The 24,947-nt window shown below is 32.3% G+C and overlaps 1 protein-coding gene across 1 annotated transcript in view; it reads right to left on the minus strand.

The window, feature by feature from the left end:
• Nucleotides 1-24,551, minus strand: part of LOC136036387 (coiled-coil domain-containing protein 22 homolog) — a 76,832-nt gene extending 52,281 nt beyond the window's left edge. Inside the window, exons 1-5 of the mRNA XM_065718571.1 lie at nucleotides 24,535-24,551; nucleotides 17,821-17,995; nucleotides 12,346-12,475; nucleotides 5,482-5,568; nucleotides 3,239-3,327 (exon numbers count right to left, since the gene is read on the minus strand). Coding sequence (XP_065574643.1) covers nucleotides 3,239-3,327; nucleotides 5,482-5,568; nucleotides 12,346-12,475; nucleotides 17,821-17,995; nucleotides 24,535-24,536 — 483 coding nt within the window. The 5' untranslated portion in view covers nucleotides 24,537-24,551. The remainder of the gene's footprint in view (nucleotides 1-3,238; nucleotides 3,328-5,481; nucleotides 5,569-12,345; nucleotides 12,476-17,820; nucleotides 17,996-24,534) is intronic.
• Between the last annotated feature and the right edge of the window lie 396 nt (nucleotides 24,552-24,947).

A 24,947-nucleotide genomic window follows, 5' to 3' on the forward strand; every position in this document is an offset into this window, starting at 1 on the left:
TGCTTGCGGAAGATTTCAGGCAAACATTACCTATAATACCTAGATCAACTCCTGCAGACGAAATGAATGCTTGCCTGAAAAATTCTAATTTATGGGCACACGTAAAAACATTAAAATTAACTACAAATATGCGTGTCCGATTGCAAAACGATGACTCTGGTCAAACATTTTCAGATCAATTGCTGGCAATGGGAAACGGAAAGCTCCCAGTAGACTCAATTTCAGGACGTATACAACTACCTGCTGATTTCTGTAATTTAGTGACGTCCAAAAATGAATTGATTGAAAAAGTATTTCCGAATATTCTAAAAAATTATAAAAATAATAAATGGCTAAGTGAAAGAGCGATTCTCGCACCCAAAAATATAGACGTCCACGAAATCAACAATATTATTTTGACCAAGATTCGAGACCAGGCAGTCCTTTACAAGTCAGTCGACACAGTTTTGGAACCAAATGAAGCGGTTAATTATCCATCTGAATTTTTAAATTCCATAGATCTTTCAGGGTTTCCACCACACGTGCTACAACTAAAAATAGGCGTACCAATAATACTTTTAAGAAATATAAACCCACCAAAGCTTTGCAATGGCACTCGACTTGCCGTAAAAAAAAAAACAATGGAAAACCTAATAGAGGCCACAATCTTGACAGGGCCTTTTGAGGGTGAGGCTGTTCTTATTCCTCGCATTCCCATGATTCCAACGGATCTGCCTTTTCAATTTGAAAGATTGCAATTCCCAATTCGATTAGCATTTGCAATCACCATTAACAAAGCTCAAGGTCAATCATTAGAAAAAATGTGGTATAGATCTTAATACTGATTGTTTTTCCCATGGACAATTGTACGTTGCATGTTCGAGGGTCGGTAAACCTGACAATCTATTTATATGCAGCGACAATTGGACAGCGAAGAATGTTGTATATTCGCAAGTTTTACGCAGTTAATTTGTATTTTGGAACCAAATGAAGCGGTTAATTATCCATCTGAATTTTTAAATTCCATAGATCCTTCAGGGTTTCCACCACACGTGCTACAACTAAAAATAGGCGTACCAATAATACTTTTAAGAAATATCAACCCACCAAAGCTTTGCAATGGGACGCGACTTGCCGTAAAAAAAACAATGGAAAACCTAATAGAGGCCACAATCTTGACAGGGCCTTATGAGGGTGAGGCTGTTCTTATTCCTCGCATTCCCATGATTCAAACGGATCTGCTTTTTCAATTTAAAAGATTGCAATTGCCAATTCGATTAGCATTTGCAACCACCATCAACAAAGCTCAAGGGCAATCACTAGAAAAATGCGGTATAGATCTTAATACAGATTGCTTTACCAATGTACAATTGTATGTTGCATCTTTGAGGGTCGGTCAACCTGACAATCTATTTATACGCACAGACAATGGGACAGCGAAGACTGTTGTATATTCACAAGTTTTACGTAGTTAATTTGTATTGTATCTATCTATCTATCTATCTATATAAAAACGAGTTGTGTGTATGCATGTTTGTTTGTTTGTAAAAAGAGCGTTTGCATATGACGTCATTATTAGTACATACGGCTTTGTATATGGACAGACAATGGGAAAGCCAAGAATGTTGTATATTCGCAATTTTTACGTAGTTTGAAACACATATATAAATCTATCTATATTCACAGGTGGGACATAGGGACACAACTACAATGGCGCGTAACTAATATGGCGCGTAACGACTTACGCGCGCGGGGGGGCTTGGGGGGGCGCGAAGCGCCCCACCAACTAGGTGTTGGGGTGGCGCGAAGCGCCACCCCAACAGCTAGTATACGTATAAAATCAAGTAATGTATGTTAGTAAATTATCTTACTCCTTCTGCTAGATTTTTAGCTATACCATTTAAGCTAGAAACATTAAAATCTATATAGAGAATAACTTTCGAACAAGGAGAATAAATACAGGCTATGAAAATTGAAAAAAAAGTTAACTCAACAAACATGAAAACATGACGTCATGGTAAAAAGAGTGGAAGGGCCTATATGATTACATTCCTTTATATTTATCAAGATTTTGTTTTAGCTTTTCAGATTTTTTTTGTCAAAATTCCAAACTTTACTTTCTTTTGGTTATGATAATTTTGGCTGTTTTTTTTTTTACGAAAAGTGATCTTGTCTTACCATCAAGATAACAAATAAGGCTAAAATGATGACAAATTCCATCAAAGTTGGGTTATCAAATTCATTTTTTACTTATATTATACACTCTTTACCCCCCCCCCCGCCTATGAAGTTTCAATTTTCTTTGAATTATTTCTTATGATACCATCCTGTAATGATATCATTATAATTAATGATATTATCTAAATGAATATAAACTATTATTGATTCAATGTTAAAAAACATTCCTCTCCAAAAATCTAATTAATAAATCTTTATCGAGTTTTAGCCGGTTCGGCGCACGTCATTTAACCACAGAAAAGTACCTGGCTGGAAAAATGTGGTTTTTTGAGAAAGTATAAAAAGTAAGGTTTTCTAGCCTTGGCGCTTGTTTTTAAGTCATTCGTCGTCTAAAAAGGATATAGCATAAGTAAGTGTGATTTAGGTGTTGCTAGGCGTTTTTATAAATGTTATTGGTTGTCTCGTGCTTGCACTGCATTTTCAGTTAATACAGTAGTTGAAAGAGAACCTTGGATTTCCTTAGTTTGAACTCGGTCAGGACCAGCGCATACTTGTCTAGGCACTCGGGATCGACTATGGTGTTGCCGCTATGTACGCCTGCTAGTAATGGGTGTTTTGAACCCGGCGGGCTCACCTTAACAAGCGTTAAGGACCCCCCGAAAAAGATTTACTCCAGGCAGTTGACCGTTGGGCTAGTACAGTCTTCAGTCGCAGCGAACCGAGTGACCTAAGAGTATTGCAATCGCATCCCATTTGAGGACTTTGCTAGACCACAGCTAGACTACAGATGACCAAAAAGCACGGTCTTTGGCAGTCTACCATCCTTCATAAGTAAAAACTGGCAAACGCCTAAATATTGTGACTAAGAATCCTATTTACATAGGACAACATAGAGTATATACCTAAAAAGAAGATGATACTATTTTTCTTATTAAAGAGGGGGGGGGGATACACTAAAAAATAGATTTTTAGGCCAAGGTTTTGCAATTTCTCATGATATGGCACAAGACCTCAGGAAATCTCAGGAAATGGAAACACCTCCTCTCTGCAGGCATGCCAGTGCAAGAAATTAAATAATTACCTTTTTATTTCCTCTTTGAATAGATATTTTCTGGAGAACTTTCCATAAAGCATGTCTTTCCGACTCGCTTGCATTTGCTAGAAGTGACGCTGAAAATAATAAATATTAAAATAAAAACAATAATAAAATAAACAATAAATTAATGACAATACATGAATATATATAATAGTAAAAATACGAACATAATAATAAATAAATATGACGTCTTAAAAAACAAACAAAAAGGTCTTAAAAAACATATATATAATAGTAAAAATACGAAAATAATAATAAATAAATATGACGTCTTAAAAAACAAACAAAAAAGAAGAGCATTATTCATAAAGACTACAGTACATAAATGATAAGATAAATTCTTAAACTGAATGGAAAATATGATCAGCCTTTGATCACTCACAGTTAAAAAAAAAAATAAGCAGAAATTTATTGTTTAGGGAAGTTTGCTATTTCTGAATTTATCTGCTAAATTTAATAATGCAATTAAACTTTTCATAAGACCCATAGTACTTGACTTTATACACTAAATCTATAAGCTAAACTTAGTAATGCAATCACTTTGTCTGTGTTTCTTTGTTATTTGTTTGTGATTTTTTTTTTTATATATATCTGGCATAAGAAATTAAGTCAAACGTATCCTAAAGGAATTGAATTCATTTTATGCATCCTAAAATCCCCCCCCCAAAAAAAAAGAAATCATTATTTGAGAGCGAGTCTTTCTTGAGAATAAATTCCAGAAAGCTCTACCATATAAAAAAAAATCATCAGTTTAACAAGAGCATTTGATAACAACTCTAACAGGTTCATTATCGCCATAGTCGAAAAATCAGCTGTGCATATTTGCGGTTGTAAATCAATAATCTGAAATATAAAATTATTCTGTTTAAATGCCAATCCCAAATAACAAAATTTATTTTAGGGATAAAATCAGATTTGCGTTTAAAATTTAAAGCTACTGTGCATATTGATTTGGGCATAATGATTAGCACATTTCAGAATAATAACTTTTATTATTAATTTTTATTATACGTAGCAATTCTTTACTAACAAATGATAATATTTAAACTTGGCTGTGATACTAGTTAAGGTACATACGGGTACCACACTTTAACAAATATTACATACAAAGCTGTTATGGCCACGATTAAGACCTCGCCTAAAATCTACGTTCTCTTAAAGTCTAAGATCTCTTTAGCCCATGATTACCCGGTCATACATCGGCAAAGTCAAACCGCTGTTTTGATGTCCCCCCTCTCTTTGGGAAATATCTTCAACACAGCTGACACCTTCAAGTCTCACAACCTTGCCCCACCTAATTCGGGTTAAAAAGTAGCCAATCGTGAGTCTAAGTGAGTTTAAAAATAAACTCACTTTAATTTTCAACTCGTACAGTTAGGCCACAAAACTCAAGACAAACTCTAAAGGAACTCAACGTGAATTCAACACGAACTAACTGCAAAACAGTTAAACAGAAACTCACTTCTTTCGTGGGCAAGGGGGCTGCGGACCAATCAAAACGAAATAAGCGTCACTGACTTTTGAAAACTCAACCTACCATCATCCGAGTAATGAGAAAAGATTATGTCAGTTTGCACTTAAGCAATCTTCGCAAAAATATAATGTTAAAAGCTGATAAATTTTTCAATCGAATTTAGAGCTATAAAAATCAATACATCTAAAGAGCGGCGGAAAGTGGATTCATATAAAGGGCAAAAGAAAAATTAAGAGTAGCAAAAAGCAAATTTATATTAAGGGCAAACGAGGCATTTATCTGGAAGTAAAATAAATGACATACTATATTATTTAAAGGGTGCTATAACTGTTGTGCTACAAAGTGAATTTCACAATACTAAAGTTCGTTTTTGTTTTTTATTAGCCATTATGATTCTTTTCTAACAAATCTATAGTGTTACAAGTTTCTTATTATTGTTTTTTATGTCAATTCTAAGGCATTATTTAAACCTATCCATAGAGATAAACTATTATGCTAGACTTATTATGGAAAATGGTTTGTGCTAAAAAGTACATTTCACTATATTAACCTTTGTTACTTTTTTAACCATCGTGGCTACTCTTTTCTAACATAAACAATTACTTAAACATATTTATTGTGCTGTAAGCATTGGGTACAACACTTAGTGCTAAGAAGTGCATATCAAGATAGTAATTTTGGCATTCATTTTTTATTAATCGTGGCAATTCTTTTCCAACATAAATTTTTACTTAAGCATAACTACATAGTATACCTCGAGTTTTCCAGTAAGCATTTGCTGTTGGTGCTTCGAGAACATTTATCTGATTCTGAACCTGCTTAATCAACTTCTCACGCTCTTCTGAAAAAATAGAGGAAAACAATTACAAATCCTTAATTTAGGCCCAATACAAAACACAATATTTAATAAAATAGCACAAAAACCCAATTTAACGGACAACTATTGGGTTCGCTTCTTTGCATATCTCATTTACAATACAATACTTTTAGCAAATCTTATTCAATGAGCAAAACACTAAACTAGAATAGGAAGCACCCCGGGCATTCATCAGTCTAGCATAAATTTAAGTGCGCAATATTCGAAGAGATACCTAATTACAAAAATCATAATCCAAAATTTCAAAAACTATACTTCGTAAACGTTTACAGGAAATAAATTTAGAATACAGATAACATTAAAAATACAACAACAGACGTTTCAAATCAATTCTTACAATTTTTCTCCCTTGACTTAAATCCATATATCAAAATCCATATATTACTTTAAATTAAATCCATATATTACTTTAAATTAAATCCATATATTACTTTAAATTAAATCCATATATTACTTTAAATTAAATCCATATATTACTTTAAATTAAATCCATATATTACTTTAAATTAAATCCATATATTACTTTAAATTAAATCCATATATTAAACTAAAAAAAAGGGAAAAACTGAAAAATAAAAGAGAAAAAGAAAACTAAAAAAATATGAATAAATATATATAAAAATAAGTTGTTTGTGGGTTATGTCTGTCTGTCTGTCTGTCGAGTGACGTCGTGTTTGTCCGCATATGACGTCTGAATTATTTCACACTAATACAAAAGAAGAAAAAAAACTAAAAAAGGTAAAAACTACAAAAAAAACTAAAAGAAAAAAAATTAAAAAAGCTAAAAAACTAAAAAAAGGCAAAAACTAAAAAAAACTAAAAACTAATAAAAAAACTAAAAAAGCTAAAAAACTAAAAAAACTAAAAAAAACTAAAAAAAAAAAAAAACTAAAAACTAAAAAAGAAAAAACTAAAAAAAAGGAAAAAACTGAAAAATAAGAGAAAAAGAAAACTAAAAAATATCAATAAATATAAAAAATATAAATATAAATATAATATAAATTAGCAATCAACAAAGCACCGAGACACAAATGACGACCGGGACACAGGGAGTATAAATGACGACCAGGACATAAGTAAAAAAAAAAACTAAAAAAACTAAAAAAATGGTAAAAACTACAAAAAAACTAAAAACTAATAAAAAAACTAAAAAATCTAAAAATCTAAATAAACTAAAAAAGAAAAAAAAGAAAAAAGGAAAAAAATAAAGGAGAAAAACAAAACTAAAAAACGAATGTATATACAGACCGGGACACCGGGATACAAATGACGACCGGGACACAGGGAATATAAATGACGACCGGGACACAGGGACACAACTACAATGGGGACGCCGGGGGGCACAGGGGGATATAAATGACGACCGGGACACCGGGACACAAGGAATATAAATGACGCTCGGGACACTCAAAGAGAAATCACAGACTGGAACACCGGGACACAAATGACGACCGGGACACAGGGAATATAAATGACGACCGGGACACAGGGACATAACTACAAAGGGGACGCCGGGGTGCACAGGGGGATATATAAATGACGATGGCGACTCAGGGAATGGTCGATTAGCAATCACCATCAACAAAGCTCAAGGGCAATCATTAGAATCATGAGGTATAGATCTGAATACGGATTGTTTTCCCATGGACCATTATATGTTGCATGTTCAAGAGTCGGTAAACCTGACAATCTATTTATATGCACAGACAATGGGACAGCAAAGAATGTTGTATATTCGCAAGTTTTACGTAGTTAAAAACATATATATATATATATATATATATATATATATATATATATATATATATATATATATATATATATATCTATCTATATTCACAGGTGGGACATAGGGACACAACTACAATGGCGCGTAACTAATATGGCGCGTAACGACTTACGCGCGCGGGGGGGCTTGGGGGGGACGCGAAGCGCCCCCACCAACTAGGTGTTGGGGTGGCGCGAAGCGCCACCCCAACAGCTAGTATTTATATAAAAATAAGTTGTCTGTGGATGTGTCTGTCAGGTGACGTCATGTTTGTGTGTTGACTGACGTCATGAAGTTAGTTGTCGTCATTTTTGTTATGACGGTGACGTCATTAAAGATATTTAAGACATGCGTTCACGTAGAAATCTACTAATGTTTAACTTTAAAATGACTGATGAACTTACAATGGCAACAGCCGAGGAAGATGCTCAAAGAGTCTATGCCAAAAAACTTGCTGCTGATAGAGAAAGTCAGAAAAGAAAGCGTGCCGAGGAATCACAAGAACAGCAAGAAATCAGGCTTGCTGCTGATAGAGAAAGTAAGAAAAGAAAGCGTGCCGAGGAATCAGAGCAACCTGAAAGTTATCGCCTGGCATTCAGGTACAACCCAGTCGATGATTATAGCTTGAGTAGATGTGTTCAAATCGAGACAATGTCTAAAATTTGTCCCTATTGCAAGGCCTTGAAATTCAATGGTGAAACAATGGGAATGTGTTGCGCCTCAGGAAAAAGTTAAACTTCCTCTATTGGCTGCACCACCAGAGCCATTGAAGACTTTCCTTACTGGAACTACGTCAGAATATAAGCGTTTTTTGTCACAAATCAGAAAATATAACTCATGTTTCCAAATGACGTCGTTTGGAGCCCAAATCGAAAATCCAGATCAATTTATGTCTACTTTCAAAGTAAAAGGGCAAATTTATCATAGAGCAGGGTCCCTTCTACCATTCTCAGGCGAGAATCATAAATTTTTACAATTGTACTTCATCAATGATAGAAATTCTGAATTGAATGCACGTTGCGAAATTTCTCCCAACGCTGAAAGGACAATCGTTTCCCAATTGCAACATCTTTTCAAATGAAGCGGTTAATTATCCATCTGAATTTTTAAATTCCGTGGATCTTTCAGGGTTTCCACCACACGTGCTACAACTAAAAATAGGCGTACCAATAATACTTTTAAGAAATATCAACCCACCAAAGCTTTGCAATGGCACGCGACTTGCCGTAAAAAAAAACAATGGAAAACCTAATAGAGGCCACAATCTTGACAGGGCCTTTTGAGGGTGAGGCTGTTCTTATTCCTCGCATTCCCATGATTCCAACGGATCTGCCTTTTCAATTTAAAAGATTGCAATTCCCAATTCTATTAGCATTTGCAATCACCATTAACAAAGCTCAAGGTCAATCATTAGAAAAATGTGGTATAGATCTTAATACTGATTGTTTTTCCCATGGACAATTGTACGTTGCATGTTCGAGGGTCAGTAAACCTGACAATCTATTTATATGCAGCGACAATGGGACAGCGAAGAATGTTGTATATTCGCAAGTTTTACGCAGTAAATTTGTATTGTATCTATCTATCTATCTATCTATATAAAAACGAGTTGTGTGTATGCATGTTTGTTTGTTTGTAAAAAGAGCGTTTGCATATGACGTCATTATTAGTACATACGGCTTTGTACATGCACAGACAATGGGAAGCCAAGAATGTTGTATATTCGCAATTTTTACGTAGTTTGAAACACATATATGAATCTATCTATATTCACAGATGGGACACAGGGACACAACTACAATGGCACGTAACTAATATGGCGCGTAACGACTTACGCGCGCGGGGGGGCTTGGGGGGCGCGAAGCGCCCCACCAACTAGGTGTTGGGGTGGCGCGAAGCGCCACCCCAACAGCTAGTATATATATATATATATGTTTTTAACTACGTAAAACTTGCGAATATACAACATTCTTCGATGTCCCATTGTCTGTGCATATAAATAGATTGTCAGGTTTACCGACTCTTGAACATGCAACATAAAATTGTCCATGAAAAACAATCCGTATTCAGACCTATACCTGATTATTCTAATGATTGCCATTGAGCTTTGTTGATGGTGATTGCTAATCGAACATTACCTATGTCCCCGTCGTCATTTATATATCTTCCTGTGCCCCGGCACCCGCCTTGTAGTTGTGTCCCTGTGTCCAGGTCGTCATTTATATTCCCAGTATCCCAGTCGTCATTTGTGTCCCAGTGTCCCAGTCTGTAATTTCTCTTTGAGCGTCCCAGCCGTCATTTATATTCCCTGTGTCCCGGTCGTCATTTGTGTCCCGGTGTCCCGGTCTGTAATTTATCTTTGAGTGTCCCAGTCTGTAATTTCTCTTTGAGTGTCCCGGTCGTCATTTATATTCCCTGTGTCCCGGTTTTTAGTTTTCTTTTTCTCCATTATTTTTCAGTTTTTTTCCTTTTCTTAGTTATTTTTCTTTTTCAGTTTTTAGTTTTTTTAGTTTCTTTTTATTAATTTTTGTTTTTTTTTCTTTTTATTTTTTTTGTTGTTTTTACCTTTTTTAGTTTTCTTTTAGTTTTTTTTTTCTTTTTTAGTATTTAGTTTTTTACCTTTTTTTTAGTTTTTTAGCTTTAGTATTTAGTGTTTTACCTTTTTTTTAGTTTTTTAGCTTTTTTAGTTTTTTTAGTATTTTCTTTTTAGTTTTTTTTGTAGTTTTTACCTTTTTTAGTTTTTTTTCTTCTTTTGTATTTTACCTTTTTTAGTTGTATGTGTCATATATAGTTGTATATAGTTATATATAGTTATGTGTTATATATAGTTGTATGTGTTATATAGTTGTATTTAGTTATATATGTGTGTGTGTGTGTTTTTAACAACGTAAAACTTGCGAATATGCAACTGTAGCATAAACTTGCGAACGAATATAACTTGCAACGAATATTACAACGAATATATTGCTTGCATAATTACTTGCAACGAATATTACAACGAATATAAACTTGCGAATATACACCTGTGGATATATATATATATATATATATATATATATATATATATATATATACATATATATATATATATATATATATATATATATATATATATATATATATATATATATATATATATATATATATATATATATATATATATATATATATATATATATATATATACTATATATATATATATATATATATATATATATATATATATATATATATATATATATATATATATATATATATATATATATATATATATATATATATATATATATATGTACGTGTTTTTAACAACGTAAAACTTGCGAATATACAACATGTTTCGCTGTCATAATTGTCCATGGGAAAAACAAATCCGTATTCAGATCTATCATGTGATTGCTAATCGAACATTCTCTGTGTCCCCGTTATCATTTATATATCCCCCTGTGCCACCCGGCGTCCCCGTTGTAGTTGTGTCCCTGTGTCCCGTTCATTTATATATATATATATATATATATATATATATATATATATATATATATATATATATATATATATATATATATATATATATATATATATATATATATATATATATATATATATATATATATATATATTTATATATATATATATATATATATATATATATATTTATATATATATATATATATATATATATATATATATATATATATATATATTTATATATAGTATATATATATATATATATATATATATATATATACATATATATATATATATATATATATAATATATATATATATATAGTATATATATATATATATATATATATATATATATATATATATATATATATATATATATATATAGTATATATATATATATATATATATATATATATATATATATATATATATATATATATATATATATATATATATATAAATATATATATATATATATAGGCTATATATATTGTGATTCCTCGGCACGCTATCTGTTCTTACTTTCTCTATCAGCCGCAAGCCTGTTTTCTTACTGTTCTTGTGATTCCTCGGCACGCTTTCTTTTCTTACTTTCTCTATCAGCCGCAAGTTTTTTGGCATAGACTCTTTGAGCAGCTTCCTCGGCTGTTGCTATTGTAGGTTCTTCAGTCATTTTACAATTAAACATTTTTCCGTCCACGATCTTCTTACAATTAAAAATTTGTCTTTGAATGATTTTCTTAAATACCTTTAATGACATCATCGTCATAACAAACATGACGACAACTAACTTCATGACGACATGATGAAATGACGTCACTCGACAGACATAACCCACAAACAACTTATTTTATATATATAGATATATATATATATATATATATATATATATATATATATATATATTATTTATATATATTCCGATCTTGAGCCTAGAAGCTGCGACTGTTTAGGTACGAAAATAGCAAAGACTTAATTAAGCAACCGTTTCAATGAGAGCCGACTTTATCGCTATTAGCTATATATCCTTGGAGTAATCATGATACAGCTTTTTATGATAATTTTTATTCATATTTCTTTTTCAATTGCACTGGTATCTTGATTTTTCACTTAGGTTAGATCAGATATTGGTTGTATAGCTGTAACGATCATACATCCTAGTTTTAGGTCAGTAACTTGGTAGGGTAAAAATAGTGGCATCAGTTGGGGAGCGGCAAGGGGCTTGTGTCCCCTTATACTTTAAGCTCAATCTCCATCAGATTTTCGAAATATATTTTTGGTAGCATTTTCATTGAAAATGACTTTTTTGGTATTCTCATTGAAAAAACAAAAATATACTCCACTTGATATTGGAAAATGCATTTTGTCCCTCGCCATCCCGACAAAAAGAACAACGAAATGGCAAAACAGGATAATTTTTTTCATTTCTTGAAAAAATACAATATTAAAAAGATAATCCCGACCTATGAGTGATACTATAAAGCTCATTAGGGACTATTTTCATACCATGAGCAGCTATATCAATTTTTCTGTCAGAAGGAAGCAGTCCCTGCAAAAATAGCAAAATCTTCTTCAATTCACTTTCACTACCATAGAGAAATGTATCGTAGCCAAGGTTGCCATGATAACCAATATTCTGCAAAAGAACATAATATTTTACCGAAACTCTTAGGCGTACGTAGGGGGATGTAATAGTACGAATTCTGAGGACATAAGGCTGGTTGAGCGTAGGTTTTCCTGCATTAAATTGACATTCCATATTGGAATGTCATGGTCATGGTCAGAGCTATAGACTTGGGGGCAAGATCAAAATTGAAGCTCGGACGAAATTCTTGTCTACAATTTTGGACAAAAAGCTCTAAACAGTCTTTGAAGAAGTAAATATGATAAGTTAGAACATTTAAATTACAAAAAGTATTTCACACTATGTTACATATATTGTACAATATATTTTATACTTTTTTCAGACACAAATAATAAATTCGTCAGTGGGGCATTATCAGTACTGCATGAGCAGTAATGAGAAAGGATCCAAGAACCCCTAAAATAATTCGACTTATTTCACCACTACTCATCAATTAAGGGTAAAATTACACAAAGAAATACAAGATAACTTTGATTTCCCATAGAGAGTACATATAGAAGATACATATTGATAACATATAGATACCATATAGAATATATAGATATAAATTATCTATATATAAAGTATGCATAGATAGAAGATTACAAATAGAAGATAACATTGATTCCCGCTGAAGAGTATAATAATAATATTAATAACATTTATTACCCACAAACAACAGGGACTAGCTATACTCAGATTATGCACTATCCTAGAATTTTATTTTCTAAGGTCTGCAGCATGATATATTCTACTCACACGGAAAAATTGCACTTAGGTAGCTCAAACTTCGTTGAAACTACTAAAATTACCAAAAACTTATCACAGCAGCACCAAACCACCTGAGGCCCAAACCCACCAGTTGTTTCTCCATCCCAATCTGTCCAGACCTGCACTTTTTACTTCCTCCAGTGGACTGCCTATTCCCTTTATATTCTTTCTGATCAAACCTCCCGACCCATATATTACTAAAAAGCGCAATTTTCAGCAACCTACTATTCTTCATTTGCATAATATGACCTAACAATCCTAACTTCTCTTTCATTATAGCCCTAAAAAGTGGGATCAAACCCAGTTTTTAGTACATCTTATTTCTTTATTTACCATCATTCAAATGAGTGCCTAGACCCGTCCTTAGACAGTTCCTCCGAAAAAACATCCACCAAATTTTCCTGTCTTTCTAAGCGTCTACATTTCAGAGCCATACTCGTCCACTGCTGTTACCGTGACTTCTAGTACCCTAATCATTGTTCAAATGTTTACCTTACTATTCATCCTTCCTTTTTTCAGGTATAAGAATATACCCTGCACTTGGGTTATTCGGCTTTTACACATTTATTTACTATTTAACTTAGTCTATTTTTAGGGTTCAAATCTTCAAAGATTAATTCTTCCAAGCCGACAATCACACCCCTTTTACATTAATCGTATACAAGTAATTCTGTGGCTGTTGATTGTATAAAATTGTTGTAATTCTTATCGTGAAGTTTCACAAGCAAGATTTTGGAAGTATAATACACAAACAATTACATTATGATCAAAAGGACTAGTACTTTTTCTCCCATAAGAATTACGAAATACTTTATGTTCCTAACACTTTATGGTTCCTGCTAGCCAGAAAAATCAAAAATGTTTAAGGAATAAAAGTGAGAGCGTGAAAGCGTGGAAGAGTCATGACATAGGGCTATATCTATTTAAAAACTCCTTTCGAATCAATTCGTTTCAGAATGCCCAGATAATTGAATTCTGAGCCAAATGAGCACTCTACGGACGTTAAGATTCACTGGTTAAGTATAATCACTCCTTAAGGAAAAGAAACCGAAAAATAAACGCGCATCAATGAACATCATTACCATAAAGAACAAGTAAGTTCATATTTTTGTAGATTAGAAGTTCAAATCTCTCCTAATTATATGTTAGTTTATAGTGCAATCGCATACAAAATCAAACAGGGGGGGGGGGGCTTTTCTTAAATTTATGCAAACATTCTCTTTTTAGACACTATAGATGGGTCTAAAGAATTTTCGCATTCGGAATTACACTGAAAAGCAAATTCTTGTAATGAGCAGCTTCTTAAAACAATTCTTTGCTGCAGAGAGCCACCTGGGCCAACACAACCACGTACGCGCCTCCTTCACCCCAGTCCATTAAAAGCTGTAGTTTTTATCCTCGCCTGTGAAGTTCAAATTTCCGTCAAATCCTTTCATATGACCTCGGTCCACCTCCACTGGGGATGACCTGCTATAAATTTGGCCCCAGAAGAAAGGTAAAAACCACAACATTTGGCGATCTAACCTCCTTCACCCATTGCAGGGGGCCTAGTCATCTTAATCTTATTTTATTACAGTCTTAAAAAATAGGATTGGACTACGCTTTTTGAACAACTAATTGTTTCATATATGATCAGTAAAACGACTTCCTAAATTTATCAATGACCTTGGACAAAGCCCCAGTCTTCCTAAAAGACAACATTCCTGAAAAATAATTAACACATATTTCTCAGCCTTTCAAAAGAACGTATGTTTCGAGCCATGCCTGACCACTACCATTACTGTGGCTTTTAATACTCAAAACTTAGTTCAAAAACCTATCGTCCTATTCTTCCAAACATTTTTCAACTATGATAAACACCCTAATCCTTGACTATTCTACATTTAACATTTTCATTGCCTCTACCATCTTTTCGAATGATACTATCCAAGTAAATAAAGTTATCCACTTGACCGATTTTCCCATTACCAATCATCCTTCCTTCACCTTTCCTTATTTTTAGTCTAAACAACTTATTCTTCTTAAAATTAATTTGAGCATATTTTCAGACCAAACTCTCAAAACCTCAAAAACTTCGTTCCTTTTGTTAGCGTTTTTATCTAGGATACTAGAATATCTGTCTGGTTTAAGTCTAGGAGAGAGTTTTACCATTTCATTTGATACCATATTCTTTGATAATTTTTGCTGTGCTCCTTTGGACAAAGTCCATCAAACTATTCCATATAAATGGGGATAAGGTACAACCCTGCTTAACAACTGATTCCACACTTCCCCAGCCAATAACCTCACTGTCAACATTAACTGAGCCAATATTATCCTCGTTTAACAGCTCAAATCACTTTAATATTACTTATTTAGTACACCTTGCAAGGATAGGACCTTCACTGAAGTTTTTTTTTCATTTGAATCAAATGCCTGTTCATAATTTATAAAACATAGCACCAAAGGAATTTGGTGAATTGTTAATCTAAGAGGGAAAACTAGTTGATCCATCTTCTTCTCTTCCTAAAACTTCTTTGTTCTTCTTTTAAAATCTTAAATACAACTTCCCTTACTCTGATAAGTATCATCATGCTAAGTAATTTAGTACCAACACAAATCTTCCTAATGCCTCTGTGATTACTACATTCATTCCTATCATCCCTCTCACAATGAGATTTAAGTTTTCCTAAAATCTCTACGCACATCCCTTTGTTAAATCATATCTAACATCCAAACAGACTAACAAAAAAAAAACCTAACTTTGCAACCACAATATTTCAGAACTCATGTACCACACTATCAGCACATGAGGCTTTTTTGTATTTTTTGTTCCTTTAAGCACTGTAACTCTTCCCTGCTAAATAAATGTTGCTTCACTCCCTATAGTATTTCCTTCAAATTCATCATGGTTCAATACATTCTTAAAATATTTTGCCCATCTGTTAAACACTACTCTTGTGATTAACTGAAGCCCCACTCCCATTTTCAAGTGTCCCATTTCAACTCTCTCCTCTCAATTTCTCAATCTCAATAGGCCAATTTAATATATTATTATTTTGCTATATAGCTGTATCTTCCACATTTTTGGAAATTTTTCACATGGCCTGCATTTCATGTCACTTTAATCCACTCCATAATGCCTTTCCTGTACTTTCCTGTTACTCCTATAATAGGAAAGTGAGCACGGATACATAATTCCTGTTATTCCTTCCACAGATAAAATTAGAAGTAAATTCTAGAAAAAAAAGGATAAAAATCCTTCAGGGCCAGTCAAAAATCATAGGGCGTCAAGTAGACGTATCAATTAATATTTTAAAACTCACTCCTCAAATTAAAGTCAATTGATAATTATATAACTACTGATAAATACAATAGATATTTTGCCCCTCTAAACTCATTCTTCAGGTTTAGCTAGATTGTAAGCCACGATTGACAATAAGATGACACTTGAGAAATACTAGATCCAGAAACTTACTCTAGACCATTATTTCCCTGGTAAATCTAATCATTGATAAATAAATTTATAAATCTTCATCAATGTAAAAATAACACTCTCAGATAATACAAGATTCAAATAGGCCATCTGATCCTGATGGAGACACACGAGATTTCTAACAAATACGAAGAGGTAAGTTTTTAGGAATTTAAACTTTTTTTTTAATTCTAGCAAGTTTCTAAAAACACTGCATATTCCAAGAAAATTTCAGAAGACGCCTATGCTTACAGAGACCTTTCAAGCATTAGGTATCCCAAAATTACATACTCCCAAGATCAATTTAGAAATTTAACTAAAGGCGCATACCATGGTACCAATGAGTATGAAAAGTGACAAAAGAGTTGGCCCTTCAACATTGATATAAACCAAAAAGACGTAGCACCGATCACAGCACAGGGCTACCCAACACATGTAGAAAAATTGAAACAAGCTCATTGTTCGTTTATCAAAATTCATATTCAAATCAAACTCTGAGTTTATTTGTATCTACTCAAAGTTCCTGAAAGTATACATTTTTTAAATCATTTTTTTATTGTTAATAATATAGGCCGGGGGTACCAATTCACAAAAATATGGGAATGTGGCAAGGATTGTTTTTATCTTTTTAAAAGAAGATACCTAAAGAAGAATTCTTCAAAATCTAGGAGACGGAAGATTTTCTTTTTTTTTTCAATAAAAATACCAAAAAAAAATGCTTAAAATACAAAGTGGGTAGGGAAGGGAATGGGGTAAAAGAATCTAGGGGGCCTCTAAATGGCACTCCAAGGCTAGGCTAGAAAACATGGTAATTAACAGAGGATGCAAACACTTTTTGGAGGGGGAGGGGGCAAAAATTCTCTTTGATCTGCAGCCCAATGAGAAGTAAAAGCAACAAAGAAATGTTACAAAAACTTACATTTTATTACTGTTTTTACAGGTATCTTTTTAGTTTACTACTCTAGTGTTATATGGTGGGAATATTTTCCCTATTTTTATTCGCAGAAAAACTGAATTCCCCTTTCTTCATCAATCCCTATACTCTTTATTATTACATACAGACAATATGATACAAACGAGACTAACGATATGGTAAAAAAAAGGAAATTAAAAAAATTAGATAAAGGCATACTTGTATAATAGACACCAAAGATGTTGACAACTTGTACTTTTCTGGCAAACTTGTGGAAACATCAGTAGGGATACTGTTACTGCCTTCTGCTTTAAGCTGCTTTAGGCAATGAATCACCCCAAGTATGAGCTCTCTTGGTGACAATTTGTCAATATCTTCAAGAGAATTAAAATCCCTGAAACAACACATATAACATTAGAATAATTCTGTGACCAAAGCCAAAAGGCCATATTTCTTATGCTTTATCTTTTAATGGCTATGTCTTTGTAGTCTATATTTTCTAACAATTGTAACAACAGATTATTCTAAAAATTTGTACACACGTGCATAAGAAAACTCTTTCATTTTAGAACCATTAAAATATGTGTACAAACGTACAAATGAATCAAATAAGACTATATTGAACAAGCATGCATCAATAAATGAGACTGATGAAATAATTAAGTTTAAATGATAAAACTGACAATCAAGCCCAAATTATAGTTTATTACAAGGGGGTTGTGAGGTTATTAACTTTTATTTGGGGTGAGACTGAGAGCAACACTTCACAGGTTTATAAAAACTCTTAAAGGCATCAAATATCCAGTTCTGTTCATACAAATATAAACAGAAGATAAAGTGTCATAAGGTATACTTTGTAAAATTTATACTACATTGATGTTTCCCATTCCTATAGATCCAATCAAAAAGTTTAAAGTTTGAACGCTAAAGCTAGAATAGAGCTTGGGTGAATTATGAGATTGAATGTCTTCCACTGGGCGTGGGGGTTGACAGAATCGAAGGGGAGCATGCACTACAGCATTAGTGGTGAATCTGGCTGAAAAACCCCAAGCATATATGACATTTATCTTTGCCCAACCAAAAGCGTCTTTATGCTATACTACTGTTGTCTGCAGCTGCTTATTACTGACAACTTTAGCAACAGCCAAGCATCAGTACTTATATTTATGACTGTTTAATGTGCCTTTATTGTTTATTCATTTTATTGTTAGTTGATTTATTGTTATTCATTAAGTGGTGTGTTTGTTTAAGGGAAAGGTAAGTATGGAGCTCTTTCTATTAGCCTATTTTGCTATGTAAAAATTAACATGCTACTCAATGTGTCTTTTCATGCTATTTCCAAATATACTTCCTCTACAAAATTTTATTTTGAGCCCTTAAAGTAACACCTCGGTCCTCATTAGAAAAAGGCTACCAAAGATTTTGAAACTACATTAAAACGATCATAAATACTTACTTATTTCATTCCTAGAAGTTTTTTGCTTCACTTTACCAGGGTAAATATATGGTCTGCTATATATATTCAAGCTACCTTTTTCAATAGCATGACTATTTTCTTCTTCTTTTATTTTACAGCTAATACTAGTGATTTGGCAAAAGGAGAGAATTGCATGATTCCTAAAAAATAGTTTCAATATTTAAAGTGGGTTTTAAATTTAGCCATCAGGGAGGAGAGGGGACTAAGTGAAGGAATGTACTTTCAGGAATGAGATAAGTAAGTATTTGTGATTGTTTTAAAAAAAGATATTTATAATTTTGGTGACCAATTTCTGCTTGCAAATTATAAAGAGCAAAGTATCACATTCTTGGTTCAAATAAACTTTGCAAAGTAAGTTAGTATATTCAGAAAGAACATAAAATAAAGCATTAAGTTTTGTATGCACCTGCAACCAAGCAACTTAATTGAGAAAACTCCATATTAATCAAGGGAAGATTTGCATAAAGAGGATTAGAGTTTTAAAATTATATTAAAACATATTTTTTTAGTTTTCTTTTACTAAATAGTGAAAAATGTCTCTTTATATGGTTTGAAATATACAGCCCTTACAAGATTTGGGCTTACAGCCATACAGAAGTAAACATGAAAAGTAAATGTCAAGCCATTCTGAGAATGTGACATTGTTCTAACACTTAAAACATGATATTATATATTCTAGAACATGTACAATTACATTATAGCTAGTAGTTGAAGAGTAAGCTAAATATCCAGAATAAAAAATAAATTCAATTTCACTACAATGATCAAAATTAAAACATAATATGAAAAATTGTTTTTGAGAAATATTCATAAATTTGTAGTCAGTACATAAGTACTTGCTTGTCAGACTTTCCAGAATTTTGACATTATCTTATCTTTTTTTAAAAACATAATATGTCTTTTCCAGGTATCCAAAATTGATACATAAAATCAATTAAAAAATAACTATTTTTTTAATTTTACTTGTCGATCAGACTTTCAAAAATTATGACTTTATCCTGTCTTTTTTTAAGATATAAAATAGCTTTTCTAGACATCCAAACTTGGTGCATAAAATCAATCAATTTTTTTTTAATTTACCTATCCAACAGACTTTCAGAATTCTGACTTTGTCTTGTCTTTTTTTTAAGACATAAAATAGCTTTCTTAGACATTCAAACTTGAAGCATAAAATCAACCCTTCTTTATTCTCAAAGTTTATCTTACTTTCTGCATCCGCATTCCCTATGAATCCTTCCTTTTGATCTGTTCCAAACCCATTAAAGGAAGACCTACTTTGAGTTCAGCCCTAAGTGGATGGCCAAGAAGCACAATTTTTGTCATTTTTGCCATCTTGACATTTTTCATATTCTGGCCTTTTAAAATGGAATCAAACTGCTTTTTTGTGCAGGTTATTTATTGATAAAAATAAGATAATTTCTCTGGAAATTCCTCAAGAAATCTTCCTATGCCTTTTTGATGTTCTGGTATGTCAGAGCCATGCTTGACTACTGTCATTATCATGGCTTTTAAGATGCTCCTTCTTATTTATAGTCTTAGTTCACATGCCTCTCCACCAGACTTTCTTTTTATATCTTTATTTCATCTACCATCTTTATTAATAATGCTATTCATGTAAGTAAAACAATCCACTTAGTGTTGTAAAATTACTGCGAAAGTTAAAATTGGTAAAATAAGGTAAAATTATAAAATAAGGTGTTCCTTAGGAAACATAGGGTCAAATTGATGTTTTAGAACTGCCCTGTAGCTACAAGATCAGTTGAGCAATTCTTTTTAAGCAACACTTTTAGCTTTTATTGAAATTTTTTAATAATTCTGTTTTTCCTGGGCTTAAAAAAGGTAATGCCCCTTCACCATGAGTATCAGAAATTTGATTAACTGTCTAGTTTATCCCTTTGGTAATCTTGTGCCTAGGATAATACCTCAGCACTTGGACAGTGTCTGATTTTGGACATCCATTTTGTAAAAAAAAAAATATATATATATAACAAATAAAAGATAAATTTACCATTATTAAGCAATTTTTTTCTGCATTTAAACCTAAGAAATGCTACCCTAACCACCTTACATTTTTAAATAACTGTATTCAGCAACATTTCTTATATCATACATATTTCATCTTTGATTTATTTATAAAACCACCAAATACAAGTAAAGAAGTGGTTTGAAACACTATGATAACTGATAAACTAAGTAATGGATCATAATAGCAGAACAGTCAGACACTGTCAATGATGAAGGCCATCTTCAACAGGAGATGGTTAATGAACTATAACTTATTAAGTAGCTTTAAAGCTGTTACTAATTTTAAGTGTGAAGTTTGCTCTTTACTTCAAGCAAATAATTGTTTTTTAATTAATCCATACTTGTTTTCAACATAAAGAAAACAAGAAAAATAGGAGTTCATTACAATTTGTAAGATATTTCACATTAATATTTTTCCAAATATGTTGCCTTTAAAACCTTATCATTAAGTAAAAATTTGAGCCTAGCTAATTGCAAAATTGGAAAATATTCAATGCTTTCTGTTAAGCCACATTTCCTTGGGTAATTTTTTCCTCTGATATTTAACATACTTTTAATTCCTAAAATTTATAAGTTCAAGACTAGATTCTCTTGTTTTATAACTTTCAAAAGTGGAAATAAATGGAATAAAATAAATGGAATCATTGAAGAATAAGAAGGTAGATATACAATGAATTTAATTTCCTGAATGAAAAAGAAATCACTGAAAAAGAAAATAGGATTAGTGCTTTTTATAATGACATCCATACTATAACTAGATAGGTCAAATTGGTTGTAGTTTGGTCATGGAATTTGGTAGAGGGGAGTCTGCTCCAGGTCTTATTTAATTGTTTTAATTTTTATGTCCAGTATTTATTGAAACTCTAATTCTCTTATTTGTCATTTAAATTTCTAATAAACACTGATAACATCATATTCCTTACGTTTTGGATTCACATACTAACCCACAAATATGGTGACTACCTCTTTCTATAATACTATGCTGACTTCTAACTATTTTTGCTTTACTACATATTTCTCTTAATGAGAATATGCTAAGAAATTATATATATTAAAAGTTTAGCACAACAAATAAAATTTTATAGTCCAAAAACATTCAAAATTACAAGCAAATGAATAGCATAATTCCCAGGGCTATTAGAATAGAGCTTGGGTCAATTATGAGATTGAATGTCTTGCACTGGGTGTGGGGTTGGGCAGAATTGAAGGGGGGCATGTACCATAGCATTAGTGGTGAATCTGGCTAAAAAAACCAAGTGTATATGGCATTTACCTTTGCCCAACCAAAAGCTTGTTTATGCTATACTACTGTTATGTAGCAGCTTATTACTGACAACTTTAGCAAAAACCAAGCAGCAGCACTTATATTTATGACTGTTTAATGTGTTTATAGTGTAGAATGTAATGTTTTCAAATTCATTAAGTGGTGTGTTTGTTAAATAGTTTCTCTTTTTCACAACCACTTAAATAGGACCTAATTCAATATCACTCCTCTTACCCACCCACCCCAATAAAAATACTATATCTTCACCCCTGTCTGTTCCAAAGCCCCCCCTGAAAAATATCCCTCCCCTAAAAAAAATCCTGGATATAGTCCTGAGGATTATATATCAATTTCTACCTCAACCTTTTCCTTGTTCTCTCTCAGAACTAATTCTGTATTTACCTGAAGATTTTTTCAAAACTTCTGCTGAAACACAATGGCCATTAAACTAGAATGAGAATTTCTTAGAGACACTGCAGTCAGTAACAACTCATCCAGTAGCAATTTGTCAACAAACAACAATGAGAGATAAAACTCAACAACAAAAAATCAAACAAGACTGTAGCCAGTAGAGAGAAAAGAGATAAAAGACTAAAACAATGCAGATATTTTGCCTGTATGTAAACTAGGTGTCTTCAGCCAATGAGATTATCAATGCAACTGATGAAAAATTACATATAGGCAAAATATCTGTGTTATTTTAGTCTTTCATACCTTTTCTCTCTACTAGCTGCAGTCTTGTTTGTTGTTTTTTTTTGTTGATTTTTATCTCTCTTTGTTGTTTGTTGTCATGGCTGGCCAGTTCAGCTTAAGAACTTTCATTTGCAATTTGTTATAAAAAAAACAAAAAAAAAAAAACAGGCTAAATCTTAGAGAAAAGCACTAGAACTTTCAATTTCCAGTTAATTTAGCATACGTCAAAGTTTATTCAATCACCCCACATGAAATGCCTCAGGGGGAAATAAATGAACAGAAACTAGTACTTTGAACCCTTATAGGTCTTTACTATAGGCAAAGCAATAGGATTTTAGGATTGCCTCTGACAAGCAGGAGAGTAGTTCAAATTTAATTGAATTAAACAGGAGAGTAGTCCAATTTCCTTTCTAATGAAGATCTGGAATTATCTAGGGGAGATTTTCTTTTGGGGAGGGAGGAATTCCCTGTGGGGTATTTTCTGGGGGGAAGGTAAATGCTGGCTCCTGGGGGAATGATAGCATGAGCACAAGATTTCTCTATGATCTAAAATTAAAATGAAATGAGGATACTGATTCTGTTTTGGCCCTCCATATCATTGAAAATTCAGATTATTTAGTTCTTTTTAATGAGGGAACTTCAATACCTGAAGCAAATGGCTTCCCATATTCTTTTAGGAGGGTGAGGCAATTGAAATTAAACATTCATGAAAAGAGATCTTCCTTTAAATAAAGATACTGGAGATATTCCTATAAACCCAGTTTATAATAACTTAAAATTAAAGTATCAAATAATATTTTTCTTTAGTTCAAATTAAGATCATCTGACTACACTTTTAATGAAAATTAGGTCAGTGACAAGCAAAGTCAATCACTAAGCAGATAATTTTTGTCTAATCTAATTGGTGAATAGTCTTTCATTTATTCTGACTTGGTTTGTTTAATTCAACCTTTCTTCTGCTCAGTAAAGAGTTACTTCAAAAGCTTAGCGTTCATTCTTTTTTTCTTTTTTTTTAGCACTGAAGACAGCTGGGCAAAAGTCCCTGACAAAATATCTGCTACTGTGATTTTTGCTTCTTTTCTGTCCACTGGCTGACATTACCATTGTTTTTCTTGGCTATTTAATTTTTTCTTGTCTGTTGTATAGTATCAGTGAAGAGTTGAGGCTGTTGAGAAGTAAAACACCAAAGGATTATGAACCAGCTTTAAAATCCTAAAGATAGCTCTACTAACTTGTATCATTCCTAAGAATTCTTCAATTTATACCCTCCCTAATGTGTAAATAACTGAAATAGCCCAAAAAAATCTAAATATTCTGATTTGTTTGAAAATAATACTTATTTACCAAGCATTTTACAATGGGCCTATGGTACTTTTTTTGTTTTAAATTAAAACCCATTAACTGGATCAATATTGAATAAATTAAAAAAAAACAGAAAAAGCACAAAAACGTTTAATTTAGGCTATATATTAACATATTAGGGGAGGTGGAGGTAAAGTAAAATGAAGCACTTTTAAAGTTGATAGGCTATAATTTGCCTACTTAGGGATAGTTGTTTTCAGGATTTTATAGTGCTTCCTTACTAGCAGTCCCAAATGCACAATAATATCATACCCTCCCAAATATTGTCATAGCCTACTCTAAAAAAGGTCCCAAGATTTCACCAGGCTTCAGGCCTATAGGCTACTAACCCTGTCTACATATTCTGATTTGTTTGAAAATAATACTTATTTATAAAAACTAACATTTAAATACTTCAGAAGAAGAATTTTGTCCTGATAGCGTAAATTATCTAATAAGTAAAAACAACAGAAGCCATTGTCAACTTGAAAATGTCAATATGTTAGGGAGTTGTCACGTCCCAAAATTTTAAATATTTTGAAATAA

This window comes from Artemia franciscana, chromosome 15 (assembly GCF_032884065.1).
Source record: "Artemia franciscana chromosome 15, ASM3288406v1, whole genome shotgun sequence".
Taxonomy (NCBI): domain Eukaryota; kingdom Metazoa; phylum Arthropoda; class Branchiopoda; order Anostraca; family Artemiidae; genus Artemia; species Artemia franciscana.